This window comes from Scyliorhinus canicula, chromosome 17 (assembly GCF_902713615.1).
Source record: "Scyliorhinus canicula chromosome 17, sScyCan1.1, whole genome shotgun sequence".
Lineage (NCBI taxonomy): Eukaryota > Metazoa > Chordata > Chondrichthyes > Carcharhiniformes > Scyliorhinidae > Scyliorhinus > Scyliorhinus canicula.
In genome coordinates, this window is record NC_052162.1 from 11,476,755 (window position 1) to 11,489,083 (window position 12,329).

At 47.1% G+C, this 12,329-nt stretch overlaps 1 protein-coding gene across 9 annotated transcripts in view; it reads left to right on the top strand.

Annotated features, from left to right (window-relative positions):
* aff2 (AF4/FMR2 family, member 2) overlaps positions 1-12,329 on the top strand; it is a 536,338-nt gene that overhangs the window by 342,096 nt on the left and 181,913 nt on the right. For all 9 annotated transcript variants that reach the window (XM_038775398.1, XM_038775391.1, XM_038775394.1 and 6 more), the window contains 2 exons: positions 174-210; positions 457-508. In XM_038775398.1, the coding sequence (XP_038631326.1) occupies positions 174-210; positions 457-508 (89 nt within the window). The remainder of the gene's footprint in view (positions 1-173; positions 211-456; positions 509-12,329) is intronic.

Consider the following 12,329-nt stretch of genomic DNA (forward strand, 5'->3'; position numbering starts at 1 on the left):
AACAGTGCGACACAGTGCCATTGTGTTCTGCTTAATTGCTTTTGTATTTTCAGTCATTAATTTCTGAAATCATTTGATGTAAAAGCTAAGTGAATGAATTCATACCTCTCCTTTGCTTTGCATTGTGCAGTGAGGAAATGAGCTCTGATGTGTCTCATGTTCTTTGTTTGTAGGATTCTCAGCATCTAACCTCCGGGTACAATGGGCAAAGTAGGTCACCTTTTACTCTTGTCTTTAAAGGCAATTTACTGCTCTGTCTGTAATTAAACTTAATATTGGAATGTTAATTACATGGTGCAGAAGCTCGGAAGATGGAAGAATAATTTCCTGATGATAAAGTAGCATGTGTTGTGGCGCGTTGATGGCAGGATTTCAATGGAACTCACAACAGCTGTAGATGGAGGTCTATGTAAAAATAACGAAGATGTGACACTCCGAATGCCTGCTTCTTTTCAGAGCGCTGTGATGTTCAAGAAAAACCTCCGACAAAGTCTGCACCACAGAAATCGTGAGTACCACTGGCTTAAAATTATTTTTTCTTTTTAAAAAAAAAAGAAAGGCTCACGCGCCTTCTCGGTGGCTGGAGCTGAAGCTGTTAGAGAGTGGGGAGATGCCATCAGTACGTTGCAGAGGTCTCAAAGATTGACGGCGGTTCATGATCCTGATTTAAGAGGTCAATTTGTTGTCCTCATAGTTAGGCCCCTTTTGGTCAGCCCAATGCAACTGAATAGCCGGTATCCAGAAACCCGGGGCTGTATTCTCCGGGCTGCCAGCCGCGTGTTTCCCGGAGGTGGGCCTTTTGCTGACGGGATTCTCTACTCCTGCTGCATGTCTATAGGATTCCCCATTGAAACCACCCCACGCCGCTGGGAAACCCACGGGCAGGGGGGTGTCCTGTCGGTGGGAAAAGAGAATCCCAACTATCGGAGAATTCCGACTCCAATCTGCAAGCTGGAATTCAAACTATTTACAGCAAACTCATTCGGTCCAACAGATCCAGACCAGGGTTCACCATATCCTTCTGTTCCACCCTCCCTCGTGTGCTTTCCCTTCAAGGTTGGCAGAATGACCTTATTGAGACACAGGCCGGTCCCCAGCCGCGTGTTTCTAGGTGGCATCCCGCCGTTGGCAGCGAAATTGTCCATTTTGCTGCCGTCTAAAGGGATTTCCCATTGTAGCCACCCCACACCATCAGGAAATCCACGGGCGGGCTGCCGGTAGAACAGAGAATCCCGCTGGCGGGGAATTCACCCCATATTCTCAGAGATCTTGACAGAGTAGATGCTGAGAAGTTGTTTCTCCGTGTGGGAGAGTCTAGGACCAGAGGGCATATCTCAGAGTAAGGGTCACCCATTTAAGACAGAGATGAGGTGGAATTTTCTTCTCTCAGAGGGTAGTGAATCTGTGGAATTCTTTACTGCAGAGGGCTGTAGAGTCGTTAAGTATGTTCAAGGAGGAGATGGACAGATTTTTATTCAGTGAGGGAATAGAGGGTAAGGAGATAAGGCGGGAAAATGAAGCAGAGGATCATCATATTAGATCAATCATGATGAGTCATTGACTAGTGGAGCAGACTCGATAGACCGAATGGCCGACCGCTGCTCCTACATCTTCTGGCCTGATGGCATTTTTCACAACTCGTGAGTTCCACATTCTCACCACCTTGAAAAGACGTATCTCCTGAATTCCCTGAAGGATTCGTCAGTAACTATCTTATATTTACTCGCTCTAATCTTGCTGTGAGTGGCGTGATCTTCTCTACGTAGACTCTATCCAACCTCTTCATAATCTTGACGATCTCGTTTGCGTTGTGGTGTTAAGCAGCTTCAGATGCACTCTGTCTGAATTGTACAAGCTGTCAATGAAATAATATTGGAAAGGAAGCAATTCAGAGATGCATTAAAAAGGCAGCTGAATGCAGTTTAATGAGATGAATAGAGAGCTGGAAAGGAACCGAGGTGTGAATATGGGACGGATACAAAGGTCAGGATTATTCGTGTGTTATTAATAGGGTTAAATGACAAGGCCGTTCACATAAACGTAGATTTACATATCAAACCTGAGGTGCTTTACCTTCAATCCAAACAGTAGCTATCATTATTGAAATCACATTAAATAGACAAATAGAAAATGACAGTGAACCATTCTTTCCAAGTGAGCAAAAGACTCGAACCTGCTGGTGTACAACCTGAAGGATTGTGTACCTATTGTCTACCACTCTCTTATTCTGTCCTCTTACTGTTGAAATTAATCAAGAATCTCTTGCACTCTGCCTATTGTTGCCTGGTCGAAGCAGATCCAAATGAGTGTTCTAAACACATCCCAATTAACTCAGAATAAGTGATGATGTGGAGATGCCGGCGTTGGGCTGGGGTGGGCAGTGGACAGTAAGAAGTCTTACCACACCAGGTTAAAGTCCAACAGGTCTATTTGGAATCAGTAGCTTTCGGAGGGTAGCTCCTTCATCACCCAATAAGTGGAACATAGGTAAAGGAATAGGCCATTCAGCCCCTCAAGCCAATTACACCATTTAAAAAATATTCCTTCACAGAAGGTGGGCGTCGCTGGCTTGGCCAGTATTTTTATTGCTCATCCCTGTTGCGCTTGAGAAGGTGGTGGGAAGCCCCTTTCTTGAAATGTTGTAGTCCAGGTAGTGTAGGTACATACACAATGCTGTTAGGGAGGGTGTTTCAGGAATTTGACCCAACTCCAGTGAAGGAATTAAATGAAGGAATTGAAGGAACTAAATCATGGCTGATCTGTATACTAACTCACTTACTCAATTGCCTCTAGGTGTACCTTCCCCAGTAAAAATCTATCAAACTCCGTTTTAAATTTTTCAATTGCCTCCAGTCTCAATCACCTTTTGGCAGCAAGGAATTCCAGATTCCCAGTGGCCTGAGTGTGAAAAAGCCACTTCCAGACATCACTCTGAATGCCTCAGTCTAATTTTATGGTTCTGCTCCCTGGAGGAGATCACAGAGACTGCGAATGGAGATTTCGGTCGCTTGCCCGTCCTGCCACGGGGAACGTGCTGCGCGGTGGTGGGGTGGTGGAAAAATCCACCCCGTGTCCCACCATTTCACCTCAAGGTCGGTCTACCTGACCATCTCACTGTTGGCTCAACTCACTGCGCAGAGCACTGCCAGTAAAGAGCCACACCTGCTTGGAGCAAAGCACTGGAAATCACAGGACCTGACTTTTATATCTGTTGATTCAAATGGTTGGAAAATCAAGGCACACGGGTCAATGATTTACATGTCAATATTCCCTTGGTGCACTGATTCTTACTGGAAAAAGTCCATCAGAAAATTGGCCCTTATGTCCAAATATTTATTTCACTCTCATTTTTGTGTTGACTGTAGAGAACAAAGAACAAAGAAAAGTACAGCACAGGAACAGGCCCTTCAGCCCTCCAAGCCTGCGCCGACCATGCTGCCCGTCTAAACTAAAATCTTCTGCCTCGATTTCCATCCTATTCATGTATTTGTCAAGATGCCCCTTAAACGTCACTATCGTCCCTGCTTCCACCACCTCCTCCGGCAGCGAGTTCCAGGCACCCACTACCCTCTGTGTAAAAAAACTTACCTCGTACATCTCCTCTAAACTTTGCCCCTCGCACCTTAAACCTATGCCCCCTAATAATTGACCCCTCTACCCTGGGAAAAAGTTTCTGATTATCCACTCTGTCTATGCCCCACATAATTTTTTTGACCTCTATCAGGTCGCCACTCAACCTCCGTCGTTCCAGTGAGAACAAACCGAGTTTATTCAACCGCTCCCCATAGCTAATGCCCTCCATACCAGGCAACATCCTGGTAAATCTCTTCTGTACACTCTCTAAAGCCTCCACATCCTTCTGGTAGTGTGGCCACCAGAATTGAACACTATACTCCAAGTGAGGCCTAACTAAGGTTCTACACATCTGCAACACGACTTGCCAATTTTTATACTCAATGCCCCGGCCAATGAAGGCAAGCATGCCGTATGCCTTCTTGACTACCTTCTCCACCTGTGTTTTGGAATATCTTGAAATTGTGAAAGGTGGTATAGCAGGGCAAGTTCGTTGTTTGATTCCTCTTTCTTTGCCTAGGTCTGGCATAAGGTTAGCATAGTTAGAAAAAAATGTTTCTTTCTCCATGTTTTTCCATGATTTTTTTCCCTCAAAAAGCTATGTGGGGAATTTTTGCCACGCATTCTGCCATTCATGGAAAACTGTCTGAAAACTCTGTTCATACATCTGCAAAAATTTTGCAAAACACCTTCCTGGTGCACTGACAGTTAAAGTATCAGTGGATACATTTAATATGCAGTAAAAAGAATCAGAGGCAAGGGCGGCACGGTAGCACAGTGGTTAGCACTGTTGCTTCACAGCGCCAGGGTCCCAGGTTCGATTCTCGGCTTGGATCACTGTCTGTGCGGAGTCTGCACGTTCTCCCCGAGTCTGTGTGAATTTCCTCCGGGTGCTCCGGCTTCCTCCCACAAGTCCCAAGTGACGTGCTGTTAGATATTTTGGACATTCTGAATTCACCCTCCGTGTACCCGAACAGGCGCCGGAATGTGGCGACTAGAGGATTTTCACAGTAACTTCATTGCAGTGTTAATGTAAGCCTACTTGTGACAATAAAGCTTATTATTGTAAGAGCAAGCTACATGTGGCTCTGGGAATCTGAAATGGAGGCAAAGATTGCTGGAAATACTCAGCAGGTCTGTCAGTATCTGTGGAGGGAGAAACAGTGTTCATGCTACAGGACATTGACCTTCCATCAATGCTTCTCACACTGAGAAATAGCGATTGAGATTGTGCACATTCTCCCCGTGTTTGCGTGGGTTTCGCCCCCACAACACAAAAGATGTGCAGGGTAGGTGGATTGAACACAGTAAATTGCCCCTTAATTGGAAAAAAATAAATTGGGTACTCTAAATTTATATTAAAAAAAGAGATTGTTTTTATAAATTCAGAGTACCCAATTCATTTTTTCCAATTAAGGGGCAATTTAGCGTGGCCAATCCACCTAATTTGCACATCTTTGGGTTGTGGGGGCCTAAACCCATGCAAACGCGGGGAGAATGTGTAAACTCCACACGGACAGTGACCCAGAGCCGGGATCGAACCTGGCGCCATGAGGAGGCAGTGCTAACCACTGCGCCACCGTGCTGTCCTATAGCGATTGAGATTTGTATATTTTTATTAATCGCTGCCATTTTCACTGTTAAATTAAGTTCATGGAAAAGAAAATAACTCACAAATATCTTTCACAATCTCATGTTCCAAATTGCTTTAAAGCTAATATAGCTCTTTTTAAGTGTCGTCACTGTTGTAACATGGGAACCAATTTGTCCTCAACTGTTTGTCACAAAGAACAACGCCATAATCTGGATTTTTAGTGGTGGCAGTTTAGGGATTAAAATTGGCCAAGATGTCAGGGAGAAATCCCTTCCTTTTCTTTGAAAGAGCCTAATAGGGTCTTCCATATCCACTTGAGGGACCAGACAGGACCATGGCTGGATGACTGTTTTGAAAGACAGCACCTCCTATACTGCTGCATGTCCCTCAGCCCTGCGACTGGGTTATAGGCTGAGACTGTGCACTCAAATCTATGGAGTGGGATTTGGACCCATGCCCTCTGACTCCATGATGACAAGGCTCAAAGACTGAACCACAGCTAACAGTCCAGCAAATAACAGGTGTCACAACACCCTGGGCCAGTGTGCTGCCAATTCCAGCCCCACTTGACCCAAAGTCGCAAATTGAAATTAACTCTTAATTTTAAAAATACCCAAAGTCTCTGGTCTTTGGCTGCCCAATAATTACAGTCACCAGGTTTGTAAATTTAAACTCAATTAACATTTATGAATAACAATAACTATAATTAAGTAGGCAACAAATACAACTGGTTAACTACAATCTAATTTCTTACCTCCCCTCTTTAACTTGCCCCACCCTCTACACACACACACACACACACACACACAAGGCAGACAAACACAGGGAAAGAGTGGTGGAAAAAATATGAAAAAGTAAGACGACAAAAGTCTCTATTTCAGATGGACATCTAGTTAGATTTTTCTTCACTCAAGGTATCCAGTTGGATGAGGTCTTTGCATTCAGTCTGTCATGGTTTTCACTGTAGATTCATCAGGGTCTCGAGACTTCTCTGTAGACTCAGAAACAGCAGGTAGGAAACATTTGTAAGAGAGAGAGAAAAACTCACAGCCTCTCCTCTCAGCACTCAGGAGCTTTCTCCCAGATTCTCAGAAAAAAACCTCACCCTTCAGAACACAATCACAGTCTGTTGCCGGGTAGAATACGCTCCCTGGCCAATCCGTTGGCTACTAGCCAACCAATTGAACCAAATCCCTCCAATCTCTCGGGTGCCACAAAGCCTGAGTTCTTCTGTTCAAAATCTAAATCTTCATAACACTGTGTCTATTTTGCAACTTTTGAGTTCCTTACTTCCCTTGCTTGACCTTTTTTTTAATAAATGTTTTTATTGGGTTTTTGAATAAAGTATATTTACCGTTATGTACACAAAATAGAATACATATATAGATATACATAGAAGAGAAGGGAACACGTACAAAAAGCAAAACAAACAACAACAAAAAAAAAGTTAGAATAAAATAACTGGTAGGGTATTATGTCTCAGCTCAATAACAGCAGCTCTGTACAATTGGCAGTATTGTTTTGACCACATAAGTAGGCATCTGTTTGTGTGGGGGGGGTGGGGGGAAGCTGGGGGGGGGGGGGTACATATACATTTGGGCGCCGGGGAAACAAATACTGAACAATTACAGAGGGCAATATGCGAATGGATCTGGTGTTGGTGTTGTCGCTTGCGTCTCCCGGACGGCTTTCGCTGCCGTTGTCATCTCGCGATCACCTCCGCTTCAGCCATTAGTCCCATCTTTCGCCCGGATTTTCCTTGTTCTCTGCTCCTGTTTGTTATTGTTTCCCGTGCCCTCCTTCCGGCTGCCATTCCCTTTCCTCCTCCCCCCCCCCCCCCCCCACCTCACTGGTTCCCCTCTGTGGTGCCCTGTCTCCTCCCTCTTCCACCCCCTCCCCCCTCCCTCCCCTTCTCCTGTGGTTCGCCTTTATTTTCTCTTAGGTTTAGCTGCTATCTCCCCCCCCCCCCCCCCCCCCACCCCTTCCGGTCTATCCCTCCCTCTGGTCTATCCCGCCTCGGCTACTTTCCCCTGATTCTTGGCTACCTGGCTATTCTTCTGCTTGTTCGTTGGCCACAAACATGTCCCGGACCAATTGGGTGAACGGCTCCCACGTTCTGTGGAAGCCGTCGTCTGACCCTCAGGATGGCGAATTTGATTTTCTCCATTTGGAGAGATTCTGAGAGGTCGGACAGCCAGTCTGCAGCTCTAGGTGGTGCTGCTGACCGCCAGCCAAATAGGATTCTACGGCGGGCGATCAGGGAGGCAAAGGCAAGGGCGTCCGCCCTCCTCCCCAGGAATAGATCTGGCTGGTCTGATACCCCGAAGGCTGCCACTATCGGGCATGGCTCCACCCTCACCCCCACCACTTTGGACATAACCTCGAAGAAGGCTGTCCAGTACCCCGCAAGTCTGGGGCATGACCAGAACATGTGGGCGTGGTTGGCCGGGCCTACTTGGCACCGTTCACATCTATCCTCCACCTCCAGGAAGAACCTACTCACATGAGTTCTTGTTAAGTGGGCTCTATGTACCACTTTTAGCTGCGTCAGGCTGAGCCTTGTGCACGTGGAGGTGGAATTGACCCTATGCAGTGCTTCGCTCTAGAGTCCCCACCCTATCTCAATCCCCAGGTCTTCCTCCCATTTCGTTCTTGTTGCATCCAGTATGGTGTTGGCCCTTTCTATCAGTCAGTCATAGATGTCGCTACAGTTTCCTTTATTTAGGATGCTTGCGTCCAGTAACTCTTCCAGTAATGTCTGTCGTGGCAGTTGTGGATACGTTCTTGTCTCCTTTCGTAGGAAGTTTTTGAGTTGCAGGTACCTTAGCTCGTTCCCCCTGGCTAGCGGAATTTCTCTGTCAGTTCGTCCATTGCTGCGACCCTGCCGACTGTGTATAGGTCCCTGAATGTCAGTGTCCCTCCATCCTGTCCCCACTTTTTAAAGGTGGCATCAATCAGGTTGGTGTGAACCTATGGTTGTTGCAGATGGGAGCTTTGTCTGACATTTTGGTCAGGCCAAATTGCTGCCATAGTTGGTTCCAGGACCACTTAGTGTGACTATGGTGGGGATGGGAGTGCCACCATGGCGAGGGCCCGGAGGGAGGCCCCCTTGCAGGAACCTCTTCCGCGCGCACCCACTTGGTTTCTGGCTCCTTGATCCATCCCCTTATTTGCTCGGCCGTCACCGCCCAGTGTTAGAATTGTAGGTTTGGGAGGGCTAGGCCCCCCCCCCGAATTTTGTTTTTTGTAGGACCTTCTTTGGGATCCTATAATTCTTCCCCCCCCCCCCCCCCCCCCCCCCACCCCCCACACTCATACGAACGCCATGAATAGTTTTTCTAGTGCTTTGAAAAAGGCCTTGGGGATGTAGATCGGAATGGATCTGAATAGGAAGAGGAACCTGGGCAGCACATTCATTTTGATCGTCTGGACTCTCCCACGAGCGAGAGTGGGAGTGTGTTCCATCTTTGCAGGTCCTTTTTTACTTCCTCTGTCAGACTGGTGAGGTTCCATTTGTGGATCTCTTTCCAGTCATGGGCTATTTGGATCCCCATGTCGCGGAATTTGTGTCAGGCTTGTTTAAACGGCAGTCCCATCAGTGCTGCCCCCCCTACTTGCGGGTGTACTGGGAAGATCTCGCTTTTGCTCAAGTTGAGTTTGTAATGGGGCAGCACGGTGGCACAGTGGTTAGCATTGTTGCCTACGGCGCTGAGGACCCGGGTTCGAATCCCGGCCCTGGGTCACTGTCCGTGTGGAGTTTGCACATTCTTCCCGTGTCTGCGTGGGTTTCACCCCCACAACCCAAAGATGTGCAGGGTAGGTAGATTGGCCACACTAAATTGCCCCTTAATTGGAAAAAATAATTGGGTACTCTAAATTTAAAAAAAAAAAAGTTGAGTTTGTAACCCGAGAAGGCTCCAAACACTTTCAGGAGCGCGATGATTCCGTCCATGCTGCTCTGTGGGTCCGAAATATAGAGGAGCAGGTCATCTGCATAGAGTGAGACTCTGTGCTCTCTGCCTCCCCTTCGGATCCCCCTCCAGCTTTTTGCTCCTCTGAGAGCAATTGCTAATGGTTCGATCGCTAGAGCGAACAGCAGCGGGGACAGTGGGCATCCTTGTCTGGTGCCGCTGTGCAGTTGGAAGTATCGGGAGTTGGTGTTGTTGGTCCGTATGCTCGCCATGGTAGCGTTGTGTAGGAGCTTTACCCAGGAGGTGAACCCTGTTCCAAGCCCGAACCGCTCCAGTACCTCGATGAGGCCATTCGACTCTGTCGAAGGCCTTTTCTGCATCTAGGGAGACGATCACCTCTGGTGTTCTCTCCCCGGAGGGGGTCATTATCACGTTCAGCAGGCGCCTGATGTTCGAGGTAAGCTGTCTACCTTTGACAAAACCTGTCTGGTCCTCTGCGACCACTTCTCGTGCGCAGTTTTCTAGCCTTTTGGCTAAGATTTTGGCCAATATTTTGGCATCTGCGCTCAGCAGTGAGATGGGCCTGTATGACCCACATTCTGTTGGGTCTTTATCTTTCTTAGGTATCAGTGAGATTGAGGCCTGTGCTAACGTGGGCGGCAGTGTGCCCCTGGCTAGTGATTCTGTGAACATCTCCCGCAGGTGCGGGGCCAGCGCTGTCACAAATGTTTTGTAGAAGTCCACCGGGAACCCGTCGGTCCCGGCGCCTTTCCCGCCTGCATGGAGCTAATGCTGTCCATGATCTCTCCCAGTGCTAGTGGTGCTTCCAGGCCCCGTTTTCTGCCGTCCCCCACGACTGGTATGTCCAGTCCATCAAGGCACCGTTTGTCCCAGACTCCCCCCTTGGGGGCTCTGAGGTATACAGCCCTTGCTAGGTCTTGAAGGTTTTGTTAATCTTTTCCGGTTCTGAATTTAATGTGCCTTTGGTATCCCTGATTTGTGCAATTTCTCAGGTGGCTGCCTGCTTTCTCAGCTGGTGTGCCAACAGGCTTTGTCTTCGTGTTCGTATAGGGTCCCACATGCTTGGTGGAGTTGGTGCACTCCTTTCCTGGTGGAGAGCAGATCAAAATTCCTTTGTAGCGCTTTACTCTCCGCCAGGACCTCTACGGTCGGGGCCTCGGAGTATCCCTTGCTTGACTTGAAGGTACATCTCTATTAAAGATCCATGGACCAAAAATGATAATGACAAAGTAAAAGAAATAGGAAACAAGGGCGGGAAACAAGGAAACAAGGAAGGGAGCCTATTGGTCACCTTGGCTCGATTATATGAGTAACTGAAGTTGTTCGGTGTGATTAGATTATGTTGCAGCCATTGAAAGAAACCCAGCAGAAAGAGGCACATCAAAGCCAGATAATGAGGTTAAATTTCTACAGTGTTGTGGTGTGTATTGGTACTTCAGAGAGATGTTCAAGTGTAAAACTGCTGCATATCCAGGCGCCAGTGCATTGATACTTTCCACCCATATAGTTTAATGAGGAAGTGCCACACTGAAGACTTGAAAAATATTGGTTTGTTCATAATACAAAGCCAACAGTATAATTAGAGTCACACACTTATTAATACATCTCAAATGTCAAACTGGATGAGTAATCTAGAGGCCCAGGCTGACGCTCCCGGGTCAATGGTTCAAATCCCAGCATGGCAATACCTAGGACTGAAAGTCTCTGCCTTGTCGCCCATGAAATTGTCATTGATTGTCGCATAAACTCAGCTGGTTCACTCGTGTCTTTAAGGGAATAGAATTTGCTGTCATTACCATGCCTGGCCTATGTGTCACTTTGTTTTATTTATTCCTGGAAAGGTGGCTCGGCCAGCATTTAAGAGTCAACCACACTGTTGTGGGTCTGGAGTCCCCTATAGGCCAGACCAGATAAAGATGGCAGATTTCCTTCCCTAAAGGACCAGGTTGGCTTTCGCGACAATCGACAATGGTTTCATGGTCAGTGTTAGCCTATTAACTCCTGATCCACATTCGTGTGGTTGAATCTTGACTGCTCTCAATTAAGGACGGGCAACAAATGCAAATGCCTGGCCCATGACACCCATATCCATGACAAACTTTAAAAACTGAAATTGTGGATGAGTCGCTCTTTTTGGAAGTACTTTGCTCCGTATGTCTTCCACATGCGCTTCAGCCTATCCACCTCCTGAAGCACATAATCTGGCAGGATTTTCCTCGCAATCTGCCGCCTGTTTCGCGGCAGTGTAGGCAACGCGCCATTGGTCGCTGGCGGGATCATCCGGTCCCCAACTGCCACCCCCCCCCCCCCACCGCCGTGCCAATTGGCCAACCATTGACGGTCCTCAGCTGCCTAGGTTTTAAAGCTGTGGAATTTGCTCCTCATCCTCTTCGCCTCTCTACCGACTTCTTTTCCTCAGAGCCTCTTAGAAATCAGCCTCTGCGACCAAACATTCCGTCAGGCCTCCTGCCATCTCATCCATTGGCTTGCCCCCCCCCCCCTCATTTTGTGACCGATGGCCGCTTTGAATGTTGCTCCGTGCGGAAGGTGTTATTCAAATGCCAGTTGTTGTTGCGGTTCGGAGCAAGACTTTTCAGCTCCCGGATTGCTAATGGGTTTTCATTTCAGAGTTGCAGTGGCTGAGTCCGACGCGAAATAGCACGTTCAGTACAACATCAGCATGGAAGCCAGAGCATAATCAGTAATTTCTTATTTCCAACAGAATCACGATACACATGATCACTTGTCTTTTTATAAAGTAAACTGAGCCCTGAATAGCTATGACGACAATGAACACAGAATGAGAGAGGCTGTAACAATAAACTTTGATTTGAATGGCTTTGATAATGAGAATTCTTTTAAAATGAAGATCCATGTTGGCTGTTGAGACCATTCAGTAACAAAGGTTGTAAAAATTCTGGCAGACTTACTCCATCTGCCACCACCATCATTATTCTGATTAGACTCGGAGTTGATTGTGCCGGAATTGTTAACAGCAATATCTTGGCTGCATACAGAGACAATGCTATTCCCAGCCGAACGGGAATGAATAGGTGATTCCCTCATCAATTGCCCCTGGAGACCGCAACTGCTGTCAGTGACTGACATTGATTTTAGGTGCATAATTTTTATTATTCTACTCTCCTCCACTCAGTTCTGGAGGAATAATCTTGCTTACATTGGGAGAAGTTACTGTAGTTTCCATCTATTGTAGAAGCTCATTTTAAATA